The 24,178-nt window shown below is 49.3% G+C and overlaps 1 protein-coding gene across 1 annotated transcript; it reads right to left on the reverse strand.

Moving 5' to 3' along the window:
- Positions 1-2,879: 2,879 nt before the first annotated feature.
- On the reverse strand, positions 2,880-24,178 carry UTP14A (UTP14A small subunit processome component). The gene is made up of 15 exons (XM_007507169.3): positions 23,859-24,178; positions 22,520-22,595; positions 20,817-20,887; positions 20,280-20,344; positions 18,782-18,924; positions 17,462-17,617; positions 13,480-13,599; positions 13,262-13,356; positions 12,111-12,234; positions 11,947-12,024; positions 10,596-10,962; positions 7,723-8,210; positions 5,138-5,331; positions 4,794-4,893; positions 2,880-3,283 (listed from the first exon to the last, which is right to left on the reverse strand). Exons 1-15 carry the CDS (start codon positions 23,882-23,884, stop codon positions 3,008-3,010), a joined length of 2,379 nt encoding a protein of 792 aa, XP_007507231.2. The 5' UTR covers positions 23,885-24,178; the 3' UTR covers positions 2,880-3,007.

Raw genomic sequence — 24,178 nt, forward strand, 5'->3', positions numbered from 1 at the left:
CACGGAGTCATCGGCATCCCTCCCTGACCGCAGGGAGCCCCGGGAGCCGAGGAGGGTCCCGGGAAAGTCGATGGGATTGGCCGCTCGCTGTGGGCCCTTGATTGGGCGCGTCGATAGGGTGCGGGGTGGGAGGGGGCCTGGCCAGGTCAGAGGAGTCAGGCCCGCGCTGCCCGCGCGCCCGAGGGACAGCGGCCGAGGGCACCGGCCGGAAGGAGGTAGCGGCGGACCCCGCCCCAAACGGGCTCTTGGCCCCTCTCAGTTTTCTGCTAAGTCCAAGCTCGGGGCAGCGGCCCAACGGGAAGACTTCTTCAAAATCCCGAAACACTGCAGGCTTTGGAATGCAGCACCAGATCCTCCCCCAGCCCTCCCCGCCCCTTCTTTTGGAACTTGCCCCCGAACCCTTTGCCCAGCCCAGCCCGTGCTCAGGCTGAGCTGCCCAGCCTGGTGGAAGCAGGTCTCTGTGGTACCGTATAGTTAGTTCCCTTCCGAAGGATACTGAAAGCAGCCCGTCCGTCCCGAGCGACTCCTGTCCCATAAGCCCCCTGGAGGGGGTCCACCCCAGGTGCCGAGGGTTTTCCTGCGGTGCGGCACGGGAAAGGGCTGGCCACTATTTCTCCCTCATTCTCTTGCCCTCCCCAGCCCAACTCGCTTTCTGGTGATAACTTTTCGGGAGCTTCTTTTCCCATTTATCGCTAGTGGGTTGCAACCTGCTGATGTCCTCAACGGGTGCCTCTCGGCTACTATCTCGGCGATCCACAAACAACTATCGAATGAAAAATGCCTATTATCTGGGCTGCGATATGCAGGTGGCTGAAGTCCACGTGGGACAGGACGGGACGGGATGGGCCTGGAACCAAGTAAGGAAAGAGGAGGCTGAATGCTTTGGGACTCCACCCCGCCCACCCTGGCCCCACGGATCAGAGGATGTGAGAGCTGCCAAAGTCCTTAGGACAGAAAGTGTCAGAGCTGGAGGGAGCAATGTCAGAGCAGCAAACTACCTTAGAGATCATTTAGTCCAACCAATGTCTAGGGTCGGAAACCAACTTGCCACAAGTAGTAAGGAGCAGAAATGGGATTAAAATCCAAGATCCTGACTTCAAATCCAGTTTCCTTTCCATTACCCGAGGAGATAATTCACTCAGGGACAACTGAGGCAGCATCAGGAAGCACTTTGAGCAGACCATTAGGTCACACCTGGACAAATAGCCAAAGCAGCATTTCATAGTGAGTGGTCCTGGTAAGTCATTTCCCAGTGTCCTAGGCAGCCCTCAGAGACCACACCTTCCTCAAGAGTTGCCAGTCAGTGTCCACGAAGTGAGTGTTTCCACACAGTGAATTTCTCGGACTGACAATTGCAGATCTGGATGTAGAAAAACGAGTCAGATGCCAACACTCGCTGGACTAATTGTGAGGGTGGTGTGTGGTTTTTTGGGGGGCAGGAAAGGGTAGGCCAGATTGGAGGAAGGCAAGAACCCAGTGCCAGGGACTGGGTGGATTACTAGGAGGGGCTGAATTTGATCTTTTGTGTCCCCTGTCCTTAGGGGGCCTTCATTCATGTTTGTTGATGGCCAGGAGTCTTGTGGAGGAGCCCAGATAGTGATTGTCTGTTCCTGGCCCTCTAAAAACAAAGTGGGTTTGCCTATCATCAGTGGGCACCAGAAACCTTCCTCCGGTTTGGGGCGGCTTTCGTCCATCCTTGTGAAATACTGAGCGCTGTAGGAAGTGCTCCTACCTCCCTTGTTGCATGGGACTGCTAGGGAGCTGGAGTCGCTTCATTTGAAGGACAGACGGACACATGGCTTCTCTTGGGTACTGTACCCTTCGAGGCCATTCATAAAACAGCCCTCAAGGGCAAGAAGCCAGGAATGTGCTTGGCTTCCACACAGTTCCCAAACCCCAACCCCATCCAGCCTTAGCTGCCTCTGGGCGATTCCCCACTCTGTAAGGTTTCAGGCAGGGGCACGTTGAGGGTATCAGGGGATGAACAGTGCCCCTCCTGGGGGCAAGGGAAGAAATCTAGTTTTCTGTGCTGGGGGTGGTGATGGTGGCCAAAGTGGTGTGGTGACCCCCTGTTGAGGCAGGGTTCCTCTGGCTAGCCCTGGCTGAAATGATTGCTCCTTGTCCTTTGGGGCCCACCTCATACATTTCCACGAGTGTGACCATACAACCAAAACCCAAATGCTTCTAAAACAGGGAACTAGCACCCTGCATTCGACCTGGTCTGTTTCAGATCCCTGGAATGCTGGGAGTCCTTAGGGATCAGGGGTTGCCGCTTTGTGGCCTAAGGGCATTCTGCTGATCTCTTCTCATAATCTTTCCAAATGTACAAAATCTAGAGGATTATAAAGGAAATCAATTATATTCCCCATCTACGTTCACGAAGATCCCTGATCCAGGCCAACCCCCTCGTTTTCAAATAGGGCGACAGATCCAGAGAGGGGAAAGGAACTGGCCAAAGTCGGTAGCCAGGATGAGGCATCTCTACTGGGGATGCTTTTTCTGCTCTTTCCCTCTCCCAGTGAAAGAGAATGGCTACGAAAAGGCTGCTGAACAGTCCAGTGCTATCCAGGTGTATGGAAGCCCTCCCTTCTGAGAATTAATAGGCAGAGTAGTGGTAAGTGACTGGCTCAGGGTCAGAGCTAGGAAGTGGCTGGGGTCACATTTGAATCCAGGGCCTCCCAACTCCAGGACTGGAGCTGTCCCTTCTGGAAAGTATTCTTAAATCTGCTTTGCACTCTTGGTTTTTCTTCTGACCCAACAGGATCCTTACTGGGCCACCTAATGGGCTCTCTGTACACAATGGAAAAGTTGGGGGGGGGGGGGAAGAGTCTTCAGCAGATGTTTTGATGGTGAAGAAGGGAGAGACCTGGAGAATGAACTCTATCTAAATGAAAGGTTTACTTTATTTCCAGAAGGAAGCCTCATCGCCAGTGGACATGGTGGCCAAGTTCTTTTTTTTTTTGGGGGGGGGGGAGAAGGGGAGGGGTGTGTGTGATCAATTGATGAGTTATGGGGCTTTCTTTAACGCTCTCCCCTTCCGGCGGGGGTGGGAGTAGCCATGCAGCCGTGCTTCCCTCTGTAGGGTTGGTGGGCCCAAGTGGGAAGGGCTAGATTCAACATCTTTCTCCTTGATGGGCTCAATGATGTAGCCCGGCCTTGTCACAATTCGGGGAGCAGTCAGCTTCTGGAAAGCCCTCTGCGTGTTCCATGTGGCGCCCACTGGCACCTTGATGGTCTCTTCAAACTGACCTTGGTGGGTAAATGGGAATGGAAGCACATTCACCTGCAGAAAAAGGAAAGGGAGCTCAGGCCTGGGGCCCAGGGCTCTGGGAAGAGAGCAACAAGACTCTGGGTCCTGGCAGGCAGTAGGAGGCAAATGTTAGAGAGGGAACAGGAAGCCTATGGCATTTGGGCAATATTGGGGGTCATGGAAGGTAAGAAAGACAGTGGTGTAGTGGGAAGAGCTTTGGATCTAGAGGCAGAGGATCTGGGTTCAAATCTCAGCTTTCTTGCTTATTTGCCTGCACAGTTCGGACAAGCTTTCTTTTTGAGCCTCAGTTTCTTCATCTATAAAAGGAGGTGTCTGATCCCAGGGTCCTTTCTACCTCGAAATCTATGCTACCCTGTGACTGACTGATAGATAGAACACTTAGATAGCATCCAAGTCAGGAGACTTGGATTCCAAACTTGGATCAGAGCCCAGGTGGGCCACCCAACTCCAGGAAGCCCCTGCACAGAGGGGACTCTCCTCTCTTAGGCCTCATACAGCAGCATTCTGGTAAGGTGCGCCCACCCAATCTCTCCCTTTTCTCTAGGTCCAATCCCAAAGTACACACGTACTTTCATACCGAAGGAATCAGCAGGGACTTCTGACCTTGAAAAACACCTGCTTGCTGGGGGTGGGGGTGGGGGTGTGTGAACCTTGGGTGGCTTATTCAAAAAATGAAAACGACAACTAGTTTCTCATTGTGGCCCATGCTAAATGGTTTGTTTGGCCCTCAGTCCTGCCATCAACTCCAGTGTGGAGGGATTGTTCTTCCGTGGATTCTCTCTATTCCATATCTGAACAGCTCCCCTATCTGGGATTCCTAGATTTATAGACCTGGAAAGGCCCTTAGAGGTTATCTGGTGATCCTGCCTTCCTCCGCCTCCCTCCCACCCACCTAAAACCCTTAGTGTGGCCCTTCAGAACCTGGCCCCTCTCCTATTTTTCTGGGCTCCCCTCCCCCCCCCAAGCTGTTCTGTGAACAAGATACTCCATGTGACTGACTACTTTCTCTGGCAGTGTGGTGTGGTCCCATCCGCCCCATGTCTGGAACACTCTCTCCTCACTTCAGGCCCCAGGTAAAATGGCCCACTCTCCAGGAAGCCTTTCCCAGTCCTCCTTGGGCTGGCTACTGTATCCCCCATTAGACTTAGAGCTCCCCCAGGGCAGGGATGACTGTCCTTTGACTTTCATTTTAGCCCCAGCACTTAGCACAGTGCCTGGCACACAGACTGGCCAATACCCTCGCTCTGTCTCCCTCTTCCCTCAGCTCCTGGGAGGCAGTCTTAAACAAATATTGAGGCTCAGAAGGCTTAGTTAGCTGATTTGTCCCAGGCCACATAGCTACTAGTGCCAGAGGGAAGACTTGCACCCACGTAGAGTGCTATGTTCTTTTGCCTGCACCCCCTCCCTCTGTCAGCTGGGTTCTATGTCGGGGATGGGAAGATTCGAATCTGCTGGCTCATGAGGCGCCCGGTCTTCTGCATCAGGGACAGGCTGGTGGCCGGTGCTGAAGCCATCTCCCTACCTGGTGAGCTGCTGCCTGGATGTTTCGTTTCTCACTGATGACCACATTTGGCAAGCACTGGTCTTTCCTTGCAGAGCCTTTAGGGGCTTTGACGAGAAACCTGTATAATGGAGGAGAGCAAGATGTCTGGTGAAGCACCTGAGACAGGGCCGTCCAGGCAGGGCTAGGAGACTACTGGGAGGCAAGAGTCTCTTTGTCCTTTCGGTTGTGGAACTCCTTCCTCCCTGAGTCTCAGTTTCCCCAGCCGGAAAATGGGCAGAAGAATAATGAACTGTCCTCTCTCCTGAGGTTGCCATGAGATTCCACTGGGCTCTAGAAATGTATGTGAATCAGTGGGGACTTACCGGCGTCTCTTCCTGGCACTGATCACCAAGCCTGGGCCACCCCACTGGCCCCAGCCTGGCAGGCTCAGGTCAATCTCTTTGGGCTTGCTTGCCTTCTCGGCTTCTAGTTTATCCTTCTGGAAGTCAGCAATGACATCGTCCCCCGCAAAGGCCTCCTTTATTATCTGCCTTTGGGTTGCGTCCTCATCACAGTCCTGGGAGGAGACAAGAGCAAGAAGCAGATGGGAGCGCAGGTTGCCAGCTACGAAGCAGCACGGACTGCCTGGGGTGCCAGGCTGTGACACTCCGGCGCCCCCTGGGGGAAGCACTGAACAATGTCCCAAAGAGCACAAACTGGGTGGAGGAAAGGAAGGCCTGATTCAGCGGAACTGGCCAGGGTAGAGGTCACCTCCTCCTGGCCTTTCTCACCTCTGGAGAGGCCAGGTGCAGGGCCCTGCATTCCGGGGTGGGGATCGGAGTACAATCAAAGCCTGGAGTTGGCCAGAGGATTCCAGCCCTAATGTGCGCCCCCAGAGCCCTCAGGCCATCCTGCTTGGAATCACTCCACTGTCTAAAGGAAGCTTTTGGAATATGCTAGCTCAGCCCAGGAATCAGGAGTCCTGGCTTTCTATGGAGAAGTTCGAGCCTCTGGCACTACTGAAACATGGCGGGTTCTATAGGGAGCAGAAATGAAGAGGGGAGGCTGGCCGCTTGGCCAGCCTTTCCTCTGGCACCCAGGCAAACCCTAAGGCAGGGGTCCCGAACTTTTTACACAGGGGGCCAGGTCAGTCCCTCAGACAGTTGGAGGGCCGGACTATGAACAAATACAATATTTAAAATAAAAGACCAAGTAAAGTTACATCAACAAACTGACAACATAATGGTGCCTATACTAGGGGCCATTATGCTGTGCATCTGGGGGAGTATGGGGACCATTGTACTACCATGTTTCCCTGAAAATAAGACACTCTCATATTAATTTGACCCCCCAAACCAGGGGGTGTCTTTTAAATGTCCAGTGGCAGTGGTGGGCTTCTCACAGTAGAGGCCCACCACTGATGTCACAGGCCAGATCACTGCTATCCAATGCCTGGAGGTGGTGTTGGGCCTGTGACACTGTATACCGCTGTCTGGGATAGCGGAGGCTGCAGCACTGGCTGATAGGCCTGTCCCACCTTGCACAGGCCCATCACTGCCACCACTATACCAGGGAGCAGTATATACAGTGCAGAATCCCCTCCCCCAGATTGCCCCTCACCATGCTGACATCTTCCATTGTGCAACCACGTAATCCTTTGCGTGGCGCCTTGTTCTCATTCAGTTACTCTCAGAACAAGGCACCACGCAAAGGATTATGTCACCGGAAGTAGTACTGTACATGAGCAACACCAGGCTTTGCGGCGCCACCACATACAGTACTCCAGGAGCGCCAATGAAAGAGGTGCCCCTTCCAGAAGTGCAGTGGGGGCCGGATGAATGGCCTCAGGGGGCAGCAGTTTGGGGATCCCTGCCCTAAGGTCACACAAGCAGGCAGTAGTTAGTAAAAAGTAAAGCTTGAAAGCTGGGAGGGTCCATTTAGCTGATATTAGACATCCCAAAAGATCTTGTTGGGCTGGATGGCTCAATTTGGCCCCAGACTGTCTCTCATCACACTGCCAGCCCACTGATCTCCTTCACCTTCTTGACCAACCAATAATTCATCATTCCATTTCTTATGTCCACACCTTTGTACTGGTTGCCCCCTAAGCCTGGCATGCCTTCCCTCTTCACCTCTGCCGGTTAGGATTCCTGGCTTCTTGTCTTGGGGGGAAGCTCAGCTGCCACCCCTGACTGTTAATACTGGCTTCCTCTTCCTCAAAATATGACCCACAAGTTTAGCTTTTTATACATTTGTCCGTCTCCCCCCCCCCCCCCCCATCAGGCATTCTTAACCTTTTGTCTTGGACCCACCTGGCTGGGGAAGCCTATGGATGAGGACCCGACTGAGAATACATAAAACAAACTACAGAAGACACCAAGGAAAAACAATTACCCTGAAATAGTTATCAACATGTTAGAAAAAGTGGCCAGTTTTCCCAGGCTCCTGCCCTAGGAGAAGGCAGGAAGCGTCTAGTTTTTCCATCTTGTTTTTAGATTCTCAGCACTTACAGGGGACAGAGCCTAGCACACAGCAGGCCCTTACTACATGTTTCAGTGGTTTGGACTAGCAGAGTCCACATCTGAACCCAGGTTTGGGAACCCTAGGGGATTGGGGAGCAGACAGTGCCTCAGCCCCCTACAGCGGAGGATTACCACTCTGCTCTGCCCGTCTGGCCTTCAGTTGTTGCTGCTGCTGGTACTAGAGGCTTTGCTTAAAGGGATCTGAGGATGAGTCAGGGGGCGGTGTCTCAGCCCCATAGCAGCCAGGACAGGAGACAAGGAGTAGCGTCAATAGCAATGCTAGGGGTACGGGAGATTTTGGTCCTTTGGGAGGACTCACAGAAGCTGAAGGAAGGGTTTTAGCTCTTGCAGTCCACCCATAGCCTCCAAAAAGGCTCAAGCAGCTAACAAGGCTTCTTAGCCAGGAGCTTTGTCCCCACAAAAGCCCTGGGCCTAGCTCTACTCACCTCCTCTTCTACAACAATGGGAGCTGACAAAGGGTTTGCCTGGTGGGTTTTCCCACTGATGATGGTGTGCAGGGCAGCCATGGGTTCCTTTTTCTTCTTTAGAGGACTCTTCTGCTTAGATGGTCTATGCTCCTGCTCCTGCTCCTGCTTCTGCTCCTGCTCCTGCTCCTCCTCCTGCTCTTGCTCCTCCTCCCGCCGCCGCTGCCGCCGTCGCCGCCGCCTTTCAGCTACAGGTTCAAGGACTTTCTGTTCTTGGACAGCTTCGTCCAAGCCCAAAGTGTCTAGGGCCTCCATAGTCTGCACTCTTTCTGGTCTCTCATCTAGCGAGGGCTGCTCCTCTCTCTGAATACTTGGCTCCTTGGAGACAGCTGAAGATGAGTTCACACTCTGTTCTCCATCTTGCCTCTTCTTGGCCTTCTTGTTTATTTGCTCAGAGAGGGTTCTCAGTTCAGCTAACACCTCCTCAGTCTCCTCCGTCCTCCTAGGGGCTAGAAAAAGAAAATCAGAGCTATTAGGGAAGGGAGACAGGAAGGTGCTTCATCAATGAATACTTGCTAACTACCCATTGGGTGATGGATGGGTGCTTCTGTGAAGGATACTCCAGGGACGAATTGGGGAGTCTCCATCTGTTGGAGTTCTGGGCCACTTTGCTAATCACTGCCTGCCTGTCAGAGTGGGCAGAGGAGTTTAGTAGTAAAAGCATTTTCAGCTTCACCAGTGACTCACTGGATAAATGGGCAGGGAAGCCTGTTGATGTGGGGTGCCCAAGGGTCCAAAAAATAGGTGGTTTCTGGATGGCAGGTCATTTTAATTTGTGCTCTGCTGTTTACAAAGGCCAACAAATGAACACTGTTCATTTTGAAATTGGAGCCATTCCACACTATCAAGAAGTGCCCTAGCATCCACCAGCTCATTCAGAAAACCAGAGGCAGAAGTTTCTGTGATGGATGGAGGTAGCTTACATTACTCTCTAGCCATTCCCAAGTTCTGTAGAAGGGACCCCAAGGCCATCTAGTCCAATGCCTCATATTAGAAGACAAAGTTTAGGCCCAATAAGGAAAAAGGATTTGCCCATAGTCCCTCAGAGAGACACAGAGGAGTCAGTCCAACCCTTCATTTTGCAGATGGACACAGGAGGCTGTTAGTTAAGCTTTGCCTTTTGGATATCCATTCATGGTCCATTGATCCATCCATCCATCTATCCACCCACCCATCCATTGTTCCCTTTGAACAGAAGGGATTAGCCTTTCTCATTTCATCCTTTGGGAACAATTCCTTTTCTTTTAGCAGTTGACTATCATAAAAGTGAGCATTTATATAGTGCTTAAAGGTTTGCAAAGGAAGTACTTAACATGCTCTCTCACTTAATCCTAGTGAGGTGAGTGCTAGCTATAGTTATCTCTATTTTACAGATGAGGAAACTGAGCCTGGGAAAGATGAAGTGACTTGTCCAAGGTCATAGAGCTGAGAAGTTTCTGAGGCAGGATTTGTATTGGGGGTCTTCCTGACTGCAAGCCCAAATGATGTCTCTCCAAGGCCACCCACCCAGTGGCCTTAGGGACCATGTCCTATCAATTGTAGTGCCAGAATGAGAATCTGGAGAAGTGATCCCCTCACCATTGCTTTCAGACCATTGGTGAGATCCACCGACTACTCAAGCAGTCAGCCCCTTCCACTCTGGACAGCTCAAACTGCCAGGAAGCAAGCAGGTCCCTCTGCTCTTTCGAAAGGGCTGTCATTGGAACTCTAGTCATTTAGGTTTTTTCTAAATCCTTCCCTTCCATCTAGAATCCATACTGTGTCGTGGTTCTAAGGCAGAAGAGTGGTAAAGGCTAGGCAATGGGGGTTCAGTAACTTGCCCAGGGTCACACAGCTGGGAAGTGTCTGAGGTCATATTTGAACCCAGGGCTTCCCATCTCTTGGCCTGGCTCTCCATCTACTGAGCCACCCAGCTGCCCCCATTTAGTTTTTGTTGGAGACAATTCAGTGCCACTATCCAAGCCTTTAACTGCATCGGAGTCTTCTCTATGTTCAGTTAGGGGTGTTTGGTTTTTTTTAAATTAAGTTTTATGGAAACCTTTGAGCATCCTCATCATTTCTGGATGAGATATCATCCTACCACCATCACCATCACCATCACCACCACTGCCACAAACCTTCCCTTGCAACAAGGAAAAACAGCTAAGCGAAACCCACTGCTGGTTTGGTTCATCCATGTGCCACAGTGAAGGCACCATCCTGTGCCCCACAGTCACAGGGCAAGAACAATTATCTTGCCTCTGCCCTGGGGCCAAGACGAGCAACGTCACAGCAACACTGTGTTCTAGGGAGCCTCAGGAGGGAGGTGACTTAGGTGGCCGAGAGTCACAAGTGCGGCAGGCTCCCTGTCACCCTAAGCCTAGATAGCAGGAATTCCCTTTTAAAATCATGTGGCTCATTGCAAACCTTTCCATTTCAGAAACCAGGAATCAGACAACTGAGGAAGGGGCTTCTGCCCCAAAGAGGCCCTGGCATGCAAAGGGACAGATGGGTTTGATGCCAGGAAAAGCCCAGCAGGCAGAGCTGTCCCAAGTGGGAGGGGCTGGTTACCCTGCCACAGGAGTTAGTAGGTCTCTTCTCCTGGGAAGGCTGGAAAGTAAAGACCAGGGGACAAAGGACTGGCTTTTGTGCTACAGATCATCCTGAAAGGTCAGCCTGATGCCCAGTTCTAAGTATTTACATATTGCTGCACTTTGTGCCAGCAATGCTGGGAAGCAAGGTTTACTCCTCCCATTTCACAGAGGAGGATACCAAGCCTGTTCTTCAGGAAGCAAAGGGGTTCTCCCTGAATGGAATGATTCTCATGGTTCTTGAGAATTCTCAGGGAATCTTACCTTTTGTCGTGAGTTCCTGCTTCTGTGAGCCTTGGTCAACCTCTGACCCTTTCCGAAGGGATCGCCTCTCTATAAGTTCTTGAAGCAAAGCCTCTTCCTCTTCATTGGCCTTTTCATCCTCCTCAAGCTCAGACTCTTCACTGGAAAGAGGCTCCTTTTGGATTGGAGGGGTCTTAGTGGTGATCCCATGATTCCTCTGCATCCAAGGGTTTGGCCCATCAGTGCTTATCTGCACTTCATTCACGATGTCAGGAATGAGTCCATTTTCTTCTTCAGCATCTTCATCGTGTTCACTGTCTGAGGGCACCTTAAGTTTCTGGGTCAATTCTTTGTTCTTGAGCAACTGTTCCTGCATTGCCTTTCGGGCCTAAAGGAGACACAGTATGAGAGAGAACTTCAGTCCTAGGGTTCCCAGACTCATTTGGCCTCCTGCTTGAAAGCCACCACTCTCAAAACCCAACAATCACTGGAATACCTACTCTGGGCCTACAATTGTGCTAAGACATTATAGATCAGGAGTCAGGAAGCTGTGTGACCCTGGACAAGTCACTAGCACAATTCTCTCACCTATAAATTGGAGATATTAATGCCTTAGCACCCATCTCCCGGGGAAAACTCAAATAAATGAGTTTAAAAGTATATAAGGCACTTTCTAAACTCTAGAGCAGTGTTGGTGAACCTTTTTGAGATTGTGTGCCCAAACTGCAACCTCAAGCTGCCTGTGAGGCTACCCCCCTCTATTACCCTAGATAGTGGAGGAAGTGCTCCAATTAGGCAGCTAGGCAGAGGAGCAGGGAATGCAAAAAATGTCATGTCCTTGAGCCCTGTGGAGAGGGGGAATGGAGCAACCCTCCCTGTGCTGCCTTGGCACCTATGCCCGGGCTTCACCAACACGGTTCTAGAGCATTTACAGAAATGCCAGTTATTATGAGAGCTACCAAAGTAGCACCAGAAGTGGTTCCCCAAAAGCCACAGCTCTTGGGCTGGAAGGGACCTCAGAAGGTGGCTAATATAAGAAAAAAGAGGAGCCCAGCACAGTGACTGGTCCAAGGTAACACACAGAACCACAGAACTAGGGCTGGTGGGGACCTCAGACATCCAGAGAGGAATCCAATCCAGGGAAGGGAAGTGGTTAGGATCCTAACCCTAGAGCTGGCAGCTAGTTCAACCTCATGTTATGTGACCAAGAAGTGAAATGAGCTGCCTCATCCACTCTAACTGATGCTACCTTAGCAGCTACAATTCCTGCCCCTTTTAATGCTGCTCATCCGACCCCCTTGTACTCTGAATTGCCTTTTCCTACCAACCTCTTCCCCACATCATATTCCTGGTCACTACAGTGCTTGCTTACCTCCAGGTCATACTTGGCCATGATAACCTTTGACTTGGCCCACTTGCCTTTGTTCTGGTGTTTGAGGCTCATTCGCTCCTGAGAGAAAAGACAGAGCGGTGTCAATATGGTTTGCGGAAAAAGGGCTGGGCTCAAAGAACAAGGAGGAGATCTGAGAAGCCTACCTGAATTCTGGCCCTTTCCATTTTTGCAAGTTCTTCCAAGGCTGAGGTGGGATCGACCTTTCGTAATTCTTCAAAATTCTTGAGAATCTTCTTATCGTTTCTTTTCTTTAGCACTTTGTGAAACCTGTAGTAGGACGGCCACAAGAGGGAGGAGACCCTGTGATGGTGGAGTGATGCCCCATCCCAGGAGGCAGCTTTGGGTACTGACCCCCTTCTGAAGATGACCAGGATCCCTTTATCTCACTGCCAGCAGCCCTCAGAGTTCCTCAGGAAGGGTGGGGTGCTGGGGATAGAATATAGGTGTGCCCTGTTGCTCCTAGATGACTGAGAAAGAGTTAATTCCTAGAGGGCTTAAAGATGGGCTGAAGAGGAGGTGGGCAGAGAAATCCATCCCTCCTAGCCCAAAGAGTTTTTATGACACATGGCTGGCCCTTCCCTGGTGCCTGGGGAAGAGGAAGTCATTAGGCCAGGGCTATTGAGCAACTTTTTTCCCTTTGACAAAGTCAAGAAGTAACTATCTGGCTAAAACCTGAGAAGGTACTTTTTAAACAGAGCAAAAAACAAGTTTTAATGGCATTTGGTCAGGGCCATTGTAGGGAAGTCTCACGTGTTTGGAGAATGCCCTGCCTCTCCACATGGCCCATTCTACCAAAGGACTGATGATAGGACTTAGAGCTGGAAACAAACCACTAGATTTGGAGATGACAAGAGAATCTTGGTGTCATTTCCAGCTCAGTTACAAACCATGTTCCAGTGTGATTTTGGGCAAGTCACTTTTTCTTTCTGGGTCTCAGTTTCCTCCCCTCTAAAACGAGAGGGCTTGGATGAAGATGATCTCCAACACCCTTTCTGGCTCTAAATGCTAAGAGTCATAACATCAGTAAGTCCAAGCCCCTCATTTTATAGAGGGGAAAACTGAGGCCCAGAGAGGAATTGATTTGTCCATGCATATGTGGTTAGGAGGTAGCAGAAGCTGGGATCTGAACCGAGGTGTCCCGTGTCTTGAAAGTCAGTGTTCTTGCTGCTGTATGGTGCTGCCTTTGGCCAGCCAGTGGTGTTGCTTAGGGGTTTATGGCAAGGCATAAACCAGGGTGTTTCCCTCTAATGGAAAATAAAACAAATGGCCCATTCTCCCGGCGGCCTCTTCTTACTTTTTGCTTTTGATTTTCTTCTCTCTTCGAGCCCTGGCCTCATAGTAGGACTGTAGGGCCCGGGCTTTTTGGAGCTCTGCTCGGCGCTGCTTGGCCTACAATGAACGACAGGGATGGTAACATCAGGGCTTACGGGCACCTCAGGGAAGAGCGGACATGCTGGAGATACCTACTGAGGTAGGGGGAGGGAGAAGGGGCCAAGCAAGTCTGTTACTCACCTCCTCTAGGCTCATGGCTTTTAAGGACTCCTTTTCCACTGGTGTCAATAAAGGGTCAGTCAGAGGCTGCTTGTTCTGGTGCAGGAGGTTAAAAATTTCCTTTTCCAGGGGAGTTCTTGCCTTCACAATGCAAGAAAACAAATCTGAGTAAGGTACCCACATCTTCCCTTCTCATCTTTCCCTGCTCGATGCCACTGGAGGTGGCTTAGAAAGCTAGCCAGGACTGGCTGCCATGGGCCCAAACTGAGCAGCCTTGCTCTTTAATATCTGGGGTGTGTGTGTGTGTTCTTATTGTGATTTCCAGGCTCAGGGGTCAAAATGGCTCATTCCCAGAAACCACATAGCCACCATAAAGGAGGAAATTTGGCCAACTTTCTCAAAGATCACACATGCCTCAGTTCTAGAATGCTTCAAAGCTTAACAAAATGCTTTCCTCATAACACCTAACACCGAATAGGGAAAAGAATCCCGAATTTGGAATCAAGAACATCTGTGTTCAAATCCTGGCCCTGCTATTTGTATGACTTTGGCCAAGTCACTGGTCTTCCCTTTGCTTTATTGTTTTTTTCCTGCTCTCTCAAATAAATGGGTTGGATTTTATGGTTTTTAAGCACCCTTTCCAACTCTAAAGCAGATGCCCTGGTGAGATTTTCACAGAGAAGAAAACTGAGGTTGACATGGGCCAAGTGACTTGCCCAGAGGCTCACTACTAATTAAGTGTCAGAGTTGAAACAGAGGCCTCCTGATTGTACTGCCTCTCATTCTAATAGAGAGGCCTCCTCTCAATACTTCAGATGAATCAGAAGCCCGCTGCAATATCCACTCTATTGCCCAGAGCAAGAACCTCCTCTGGTACAGTTCTTTATGGATTCAGATCAGATCCTTGCTTTTCTATTTACTTTCTGGAGGAATGGTAAGGTTAGATTTTAAGATCAGCATTCTTTACAGCTAATGGTAAAGCAAGGAAAAAAGTCTGGATGACAGCTCCGAGGCAAAACCCATTAACCAAACTTCAGAAGAGCCAGCTGCTACCAATCATGTAGACATATGTGTGGCGTGATGGGCTATTGTCAGTCCCCAGCTCTGTACTGTTCACTTGTGATGGGATTAAGCGAGAAAAACAAGGCATTTTTAGGTTTGTTTCCTTCTTTTTTAAATTTCCTGAGCACAAAAGGACGTTGCCTGAGCAAAAATATGACCTTCATGTAATTAGCCTGTTTCCTGAAAGTTCAAATTTAACCCCAGTCATTTCCTCATTTTGCCTGCAATTCCCTAAACTCCACAGTGCATTGCACACGATGCCTTGGTTCTGTGTGTAGGAAACATATGGAGTTGGAGTGGAAGATCTCAAATGTCCCTTCCAGCTCAAACTCTGAGGACTAGCAGAGTCAATCCATTTGCTCTTTCTTTCTTTCTCTTTTCCCTTCCCCTTTGACCTAGGCACTTGGGTTTGAGTGACTTGCCCAGGATTACACAGCTAGGAGTATCTCAGGCCAGATTTGAACCCAGGTCTGATTCCTAACCCCAGGCCTGGCTCTCTAAGCACTATGCCACCTAGAAGCCCTTTGCTTTCTCTTTCAACAGTAGTCAGTAAAGATGGCCACTGTTCTACCAGTCCCAGTTGTCTGGCTGCAGTCTCAAACCCTCATCTAAATGTCACCTTCCCCTTTAATCATATGGCTTTCCTTAGTGGGAAGAGCTGACCACAATCACGATAAAAACGGTACATGTCTAAGGAAGTTTAGAAATAAGGCTGCTCTGTCAGATTCCTAGAAAACATCATTTTCTCAAGAATAAAGGTGCAATGAGGTAGCTAGGTGACTCACTGAACTGAAAGATAGGCCTGGAGATGGCAAGTCCTGGGCTCTAATCTGTCTTCAGATACTATTTAGCTGTGTGACCCTGGGTAAGTCACTAAACCCCCACTGCATAGTCCTTACCACTCTTCTGCTTCAGAATGAATATACTGTATTGATTGATTCCAAGTTGGAATGGAAGGGTGTTAAAAAAAAAGTGTTTAGGAAGGAAGCTCAAAAGTCACCCAGTAGCCTCCACCAAGTGATGTCAGACTCAAATAGAAATAAGGACTACAACTTTGTCTAAAAGATCCCCCTGGGCCACATATTGACTGAGTTTGAAAATGTCACATTATTCGTGCTTTACCGCACTTTTATTTATTTTGTGGAATACTTCCCAATGACTTTATTTCACTCTACTTTGGCAGCACTAGCATCTGGGTGCTCGATACCCCTGGCCTAAACCAGTGCTTGAAATTAAGCTTGAAGCTTAAAAAAACGAAAAAGAAAAAAATCACAAACCCAAATCCACTAAGCCTCCAAGCACTATCAAATGCCGGATAGTATTCGCTTTTATCTAACAGGTCAGCATTTCCCCCCTGAAAATGCATTTTAAGGAGCAGAAGCTTTCATAGCATTTAGTACCAGAGCGCCTTGTAAGCCTCTGGAGTCCACCCAGCCAGGCTGGCTGTGGAGTTAGCACGGCAGGTTGCACGAGTTCCGTAGATAGCCCCTGTAACTACTTCTTCATCAATTGGTTGCTTATTCCCTTTTGGCTATGAGGGCAAGCCAACAAAAGAGGGCAAGTCTCCCAGTGAGATGGGGTGGGCCTGCAGGCACCTTTGAACTCTACCAGGCTAAGCTGTGGAAGGGGAAACACCCTTGAATGACAACAGAAGTTCTTCTTGCCATTCAATATAACTGCAACCCCCTTAACAGCTCGCTGTCAGTTCTTGTGGGAAACTCCCCTCATGTTACTCAAGTCACATATTTTGCTGACAAACAGGACACTAGATGGTCTCTGGTTTTTTAAGGGGAGGCAGCAAGGTTGAAAAAGGCCCAAGCAAGTGTTGATGCCTGTCTGCCTGGTTGGGATCACCGTGCTGAGATATCCTACATGATCTCTGTGTCTATGCCTGCCACTCAATGTACATTTGTGGAAGCTCTAGGCCTAGTCCCGCCCTGGAGCCCATGCCTCTGGTTGACTAAGAATGAGCTGCTTTGTAGTTTACCATAGCCTGGAGTCTTAAGGAGCTAACTTTTCAGATTTATTCATTCTCAAGGGGTGTTCCATGGCAGAGTATTTCTTCCTTTCATTAGCAGCAGCACTCTTAAGCCGTCTGCACCTCAGTATATATCTTGTAAGATGGAGAGAGCAATGTCTATGGTACCTGTTCCATGGGGTTGTTGTGAAAATCAAAAGAGCTCATACATGTAACGTGTTTCCCAAAATCAAACCCCTCTAGAAATGTCCTTATTATTGGTATTTCTTGGCTGTTCGGCGAGCAAACTATACCAGAGTATTGACATGCCTCAGAGGCAGAATCCCAAATAAAGAATCTCTGTTTCCCAAGATCACTCTGAATTTGACTGAATTTCTCTGCCCTTACAATACCAGAATCAAGTAAAGAAAATCACATCCCCATGCTGGGGCCAGATTAGACCAGAGATGTCAAACTTGTCTCTCAAACGAAAGGTAGTAGATTAAAATATCATTGGGAAATGTTTAACAAAATAGATAAAAATACAATATGACACAGATAATGTCAATATGTGGTTTTCTAGGGCAGATTTCTGCAGAAGTCCCAGAAAAAATGATGGTGTATGCAGAGAGACAACAAAAAGGCCAGCACTGAACGTTTTGCAGCTCTAATCTCAGTATCTATAACATGAAGACAACTGGCCTAGACTCTTGCAGCTCTAAAAATCTCTCAAAACTATTTGTACTGGAAGAACAGAAATGACATGGCTCCCTTCATTCCTCATAGAAACAACTCAATGCATTGGAGGACGAAGTTCACAGAGAGGGATGCTAGAAGGACCGGGGACGAAACTGGTGGAAGAACACTCCACATACATAGGAACACTGGAGATAGCAGCTCTTGTTTCTTCTCTACAAAGCCACTTTAGGCCCTGGAACCTCCCTCCCCTGGTGGGAGCTGGGCTCCACCTTGTGCCAAACATACCTTCCAACTCCCGAGAACCTCCCCAATGCAGTTTTCTAGGACTCCATCCTGTTCCAGGGGAAAGACTAGTTGTGCTGCCCTCCGGTTCTTCAGGACTACTGGGTCCCACTTGGTCATGTCCTGGGAGATTTTGTTGTACGCAGCTTCCCTGGAGATCTGAAAGAGGCAAAGAAACCAAATGCCCAGAATTCAAGGTCAGGAGATTTCTGATCTAGTCAGAGCCTCAGAACAGTAGAGTTGGCTTTTATCATGTTACCAGGACACTCCAGATTCCCCCTAGATCCTCATTGCCCAGAATATCATCTATAAGCTAGATGCCTGAGATCCAGAGCACAACTTTTTAAAACCTAAATAACTAGACTGGCCAGGTATTGCACAGAGCCCACAAAACTCTCTAAGCTCCAGAAGAAGGCTTCTAGGAAGGAGCCCTAGGTGGATCCTTCGTGAAGGATTTATGGAAATCACAGGATGAGGGACAATAGATGAGGTGCACTCTGACCCAGTAGAAAATCCACACCAATGAGCCCACTGACCTACCAAATTCTTAATGGGTCACTGGCCACCTGAAGTCCCAAGCTGGGGGGCTTGGTTCTCTGAGGAACGTCTGAGTCTGGCCGACTCTACAAAAGTACCTTCTATCTCTCTCAGGAAACTGCTGAAATGGGCTGGGAACCTTCCCACTCCCAGTTGTAGAAACAAAAATGGAGCTAGAATTGAGATGTACCCCAAATCTACCCTAGTTGCTGAGAGGCACCCAGCCTGTTCAGTACCAGAATTCTTTTTTATTTTTTTTTAAATCCTTACCTTCCGTCTTGGAGTCAATACTGTGTATTGGCTCTAAGGCAGAAGAGTGGTAAGGGGCTAGGTGATGGGGGTCAAGTGACTTGCCCAGGGTCACACAGCTGGGAAGTGTCTGAGGCCAGATTTGAACCCAGGACCTCCCGTCTATAGTCCTGGCTCTCAATCCACTGAGCAACCCAGCTGCCCCCGAATACCAGAATTCTCAACGGTGCCATCAAAATGGATCTGCCCTCAGCACAAGGCCTCTCACTGTGCCCTTTGGTAAGAATCAACTTAATGAAACTTTTTTAAAATTGCTTTTGTTTTGCTACCCAACTTCACCTACTAAGAGGGTGAAGTGTTGTTTAATCACCATGGTAGGAGATATAAAATCTAGGCAAGCCTGCACATAAAAGGGTTGCTGATCATGCCCCATTCAATATGGAAAACAATGGGATGTGCCTGCCTGGATGATCTAGTTTTGGGTCATTTCTATTTCTATCTGGTTATCCCCATTCTTTTCTCTCAAGTATTACTCACCCGTTCCCTCTCCTCTTTGCTAAGAGGTAAGTCCACCGTCTTTTTGTTTTTGACTTTTTTTAGTTGCTTCTTCACAGTGCCCAGCGAGGAGGACGACTTGATGGGGCCAAGCAGCTCAGCAAGATCCAGCTGCTCCCCAGTCCCTGTATGCAAACACCAAAATTCTTAGAGGGGGTGGGGGGCAGAATGGGGTGAGGGAGAAGCCAGGGGTGGAGGAGACTGGTCCTGAGATGGTGCAGTTGGAGAGGCTCACTGGATCCAATGAGATGGAGTGTGGAAAGTGCTTAGCTCAGTGCAGGCACACGGTAGGCCCTCCCCTCCCCTGCCCTCCCCTCCCTTCCATCCCATCCCATCCTATCCCATCCCCTTCACCAAAAGCCCTAGCCAGACTTAAAGCTTTCCCAAAATACACTGAGCAAAGGGCTACAAACACATCCACGCTTTAACACCTAAAAAAACGTCCTTTGGCATATAACTCACCCCCAATGAGGAAGTTTGGGGAGGAAACAATAACAATATTAGCTAGTCCTGACCTGTTCAAAATTGTTATTTGCTCTGGGTAAATAAATATATCAATATTGGAGAGGCAGGCCCAGCTTCATAGTCTATGATGAAACATTGGGGGAGGGGGTCCACCAGGCACTCTGTATCCATCACTTTTTTTAAAACCTCATCTCCCATCTTGGAATCAGTAGTCTGTATTGGTTCCAAAGGAGAAGAGTGGTAAGGGCTGGGCAATGGGGGTCAAGTGACTTGCCCAGGGTCACCCAGCTGAGAAGTGTCTGAGGTCACATTTGAACCCAGAACCGTCTGTCTCTGGGCCTGGCTCTCAATCCACTGAGCCACCCAGCTGCCCTCCTCTATCACTTTTAAATTAGAAGTCAGTGATCAAAGGGTGTGGCCCGTCCAAGGTGGGGAGCTCAGTGGAAATATTAGTGAGCTGAGGCAACTAGGTGGCACAGTGCATAGAGGGCGGGGTCTGAAGTCAGGAAGTTTAAACTTGGTCTCAGATAGTTATTAGCTGTGTGATCCTGGGCAAGTCACTTCACCAGTCTGCCTCAGTTTCCTCATCTATAAGATGTAGATAATATCCCTTACACCTTAGGCTTCTTGTGAAGAGATAACATATGCCAAGTGCTTTGCACTTAATGCACTCTATAAATGCTACCTACTATCCTTGTTAGCAGTGGTCAGCTTTCCCCCCCACCCCCGCCCAGTTCCTCTGTCCTTCAACCTCCACATGCCCTTTCGGGGCTTCTTGTCTTGCTGTGTACCCCTTCTTTCCCCCCAAACTTCTGAAGGAAACCTTGCCCTTGGCACAAGGCAGCCGGGGAAAAGCAAGAGTTCCAGAGTGCTTGCTATGTTCCCAGCTCTCTCACACGAAGGTGGACAGTGTGTCAATATCTAGAGCTGCAAAACATGAGGTCAGGACCAACTTGTGCTTTGGGATCCCGTGACTACCCACGCAGACACACCTCTTGCTCTCCTGCCCGCTTACCTTCATTGCTGACACTGAACTCTGACACTTGCAGACTGGCCTCAGAACGCTCAGCCAATCTCTGTCTGAAATGAAACATGAGATGAAGCAGAATGTGGAAATAGATGCAACATCCCAACTGGAGGCTCACTTCCTCCCAAGGCAATTGCTAATCTTGACTTTTAGAGCTGCATCCTTTGCACAATGGCCCCATGTCCTGGGAAGGGCTGGAGGAAGCCTTGGGCTTAGGCCTACTGTTATACAGGCTCAGTTCTTTGAAAGCACCAGTAATTCCAATTCAAACCCAAAGAATGAAGAAAGTGAGGTGCAGAGGAAAAAATACTGAATTATAGTTGGAGGACCTGGGTTCAAACTCTGTCTCCATTACTTGCTTAAGTGCAGGACTGCCTCCGGCAAGTTAGTGACCCTCTGTGGTCTTCCAGCTCCTCTTTTGTAAACCAAAGGGTTGGGCTACATGACGTCTAAGGTCCCTTCCAGCCCTAAGCCTAGAATTTTCTCAGTGTAGCTCAACTCTGTCCAGTCTTGGGGGTATATTACCTATTCTTGCCATCCAGGTATCCAATCTTCTCCAGGAGCTTTTGATGGTTTCTCTCCCCATCAATGGCCTCCTTCGGACAGAAAGGGATACAAAGAATCATTGCCCAGTCGAGACAGAAGAACACTTGAGTCAATATGGACACTATGTATGGTGAGCCCTCAATGTGTGTGATGTTTAGAAGACGTGGGTAAGCAGATGGGGGAAGGTGCAGTGTAACCAGAACTCATTATAATGTAACGATGTGTACTGCAGCAAGTCTGACATGGTTTAAGTTACATTGTCACTGTGGGCTTAACTCCTAGCTGTGCTACTTACTAACAATGCAACCCTGGGCAAATCCTCTCCTCTTTGGGCGGTCAGTCAAATTAAAAGTAATGGACTGCATGACTTCTAAGGTCCCTTCCAACTCTATGTCCTCTGGTCCGAGACGGCCTGTCCCAGGAAAAGAAAACTCCAGATCCCAGTCCAGTTGTCTGCTATATTTCCATTTTCCTGGGAGAAATGATTATTTGCTTCAAACTGAAGGGTTTTGGCAACTACAGCATTTGCCAGGGATCCAATAAGCACCTTTTAGTCAGATGATTTTGGCCACTTCTTTAAAAACTTGAGTACAACTTTTGAAATGAACAGGAGCCAATCTTGTTGCACTCCGCCCCCCTCCACCTCAGGCTTAATCTTCTTGAGGGCAGAGGGTCTTATACTTCTTTATGCTCTACATAATGCCTAGACCATCTTAGGTATCCATAAATATTTGCTGATTGGATCAGATGTTTATGTCAACCAACACCTTTTCTGGGTTCTGATGAGCGTCAGCATCGGGTGCCTTAACCAGCGTTCGGTTCATCCTGGAGCGCCAGTTCTGCTTACCAAAAGTGGCCCACTAGGCATTCACATTCCACGCCCAGCTCCAAGTCAGCGGGCCAGGCTTCTTACCCATTTAAAGTTTGATAATAGGTGGAGATTGTTTCGGCCCCAAGACCTCTAATCATTCGCTTGACTGGATAAAACTGTGTGGCAGCAGGTGCCAGGGGAACCCCTGCCCCCTGAGGGAGGGGAGGCCCCTGCCGAACCAGACGACCACTGCGAGAGCGCCAGCTATCCTGAGGGAAACTTTGGAGGGAACCAGCTACTAGATGGTTCGATTAGTCTTTCGCCCCTATACCCAGGTCGGATGACCAATTTGCACGTCAGGACCTCTACAGACCTCCACCAGAGTTTCCTCTGGCTTCGCCCTGCCCAGGCATAGTTCACCATCTTTCGGGTCCTAACACACGCTCATGCTCCACCTCCCCGGCAGGGCGGGTGAGACGGGGCCAGTGGTGCGCCCTCGGCAGGACGGGAAGAAGGACCAAGACCTCGGGATTCCACCTTGGCCGGCGTGTGCCGGCCTTCACCTTCATTGTGCCAGATGGGGGAAAAACCCAGACAAATATTTACTGGTTCTTTGCTTGACCTTTTCAGGAACTTATTATTTAACTTTGGGAAGGAATTTAGAACCTGTTCTGGGGAGTGGGTATGCAGGCAGGTGAGTGGGTGACTATCAGTGCCATGATCTGCTGTTCAAGTTATAATGAAAGGAAAATATGGTTGTTTCACACAAAAACGATTAAGGTACAGTTTGAGAGTTATGAGTAAGATCATATCCCCATGGCACCTTTGCACCAGGGTTTTCTTGAGTCTTACTGTGGTAGTTGTCACTTACCTCATCTTCGCTGGCACTCTGAGGGAAATCTTTTAGCGAATCCACTGCTTTTCCCAGGTGGCTCAATGCCAGGAGACTGCCAGAAGGCAAAAGAGAAATGTCACTACCAATAACATCCCTTTCTCCTCAAATAAATTGCAGCCCAACAAAAGTGTGTCCTCACATGAGCCTGGAAGACTGAACAAAGCTTTAGGAATCTATAGAACCAAATACCATCTACCAGAGAGGCATTTAAACAGGAGTATCATAGAATTGGGGGACTATATTTCTAGGTTTTAGTTCCATCCCATTGACCTATACTTCCTAGTCCAGTTACCCAGGTCATCTTGTCAAGCTCTAGGCAAAAGGACAACAATGAGGACAAGAGCCAATATCTTTAGGTACACCTGTGGATAAGCCCTAACTATATCAACAGATTGGGAGCTTTCCAATGTTGGCAACCTTCTTTGCCTTTGAATTTATGAATTGGGGTTGCTTAAAGTAACCTTGTCAAGTGACTGGTATTTCATCAGCTAATCTCCAGCAGAGAAAGTAACAATAATGAAGAGAGATTTAAACCATAACCCAGAAGGCCAGGCACGGTAAGCAACCAAGTTATAACAAAGACACAATTGAAGGATATTGTATTTACTAACACATACAACAAACAAAAGTATCTCTTTTTATTGAGAGTAGTTAAGTATTGCAGATAAGGGCACTAAATCCGGAATCAGGTTACCGGTGCCACTTACAAGTCATGAGACTCAGGGCAAGTCATGTCACCTCTGTGGGCCTCAGTTTCCTCATTTATAAAATGAGGAAGTTGAACTGAAAGCTAAGATCTTTTCCAGCTCTAAATCCTACGATCTCGTGAATATGACCGTAGGTAGACAACTGCAAAATAATAAAACATCCAAAAAGAGGGCATTAAATGTTGAAGAGAGCCCGTGAGATTAAAGAACTGAACAGGATCAGGGAGCGTAAGCACGATGTCTGACACATAGTAGGCGCTTAATCAAAGTTTATCGATGATTGAAGGAGGGAGGCAGAAGTTATTCAACATTTATTTATCAGATCCCTACGATCTGGCAGAGGAGGAAGGGAAGGAAGAGAAAGCGTAGACAACACGGAAGCCCTGGTCTCATTGAACTCTCAGACACGTATGCAGCCAAGGCAGGAACAGAGAACGTTAAGCCAGCCCGCTGGAGAGCCGGAGGGAAGGGAGCGAGGCCCTGCCCAGGGAATGAGGGAGGGAGGGATCGATAGGAGCCCCGGCCCGGACAGAGAAAGAGCACTTGAGATCGGGACAGATCTCGGCAAGTGTGGCCTCGCTCTGGGCTCTGGCCCGGATCGCTCTCACCTCTTCTCGGAGACCTTCCCGTTCATGTTGGTAAGCAGCCGGTAATCTCACGTGGGCGCGGAGGCGGAAGCCGAAGAACGCCACTTCCTGGGCTGTGAACTCTTCCGCCTCCGGTCCCGCCTCTAGGCGCGCGCCATTTCCGCTGTCCGCTACCGGTTGGAGACTGGCCTTCTCCTCCGGGAGAGTTGTGGGGTGGCGGCTTCGAGGCCTCCGGGCCATCACCCCCGACCCCCGACCCTCTCCCCTGCAGCCTTCTTTGGCCTCCGCTGGTGGAGCCTCGAACTCCCTTCGGGCCGTCTTCCGGCTCGACCCGGGGGTGT

This window comes from Monodelphis domestica, chromosome X (genome assembly GCF_027887165.1).
Source record: "Monodelphis domestica isolate mMonDom1 chromosome X, mMonDom1.pri, whole genome shotgun sequence".
In the NCBI taxonomy this organism is placed as follows: Eukaryota; Metazoa; Chordata; class Mammalia; order Didelphimorphia; family Didelphidae; genus Monodelphis; species Monodelphis domestica.

Excerpts from the sequence above, each read along its gene's own strand:
- UTP14A (XM_007507169.3), bottom strand. The coding sequence starts at position 23,884 with ATGAACGGGAAGGTCTCCGAGAAGAG. Across the intron at positions 17,618-18,781 it reads GCAAAGAGGAGAGGGAACGG|ATCTCCAGGGAAGCTGCGTA; the intron begins GTGAGTAATACT and ends TGCCTCTTTCAG. Across the intron at positions 13,600-17,461 it reads AGGTTCTCGGGAGTTGGAAG|GCAAGAACTCCCCTGGAAAA; the intron begins GTATGTTTGGCA and ends TGCATTGTGAAG.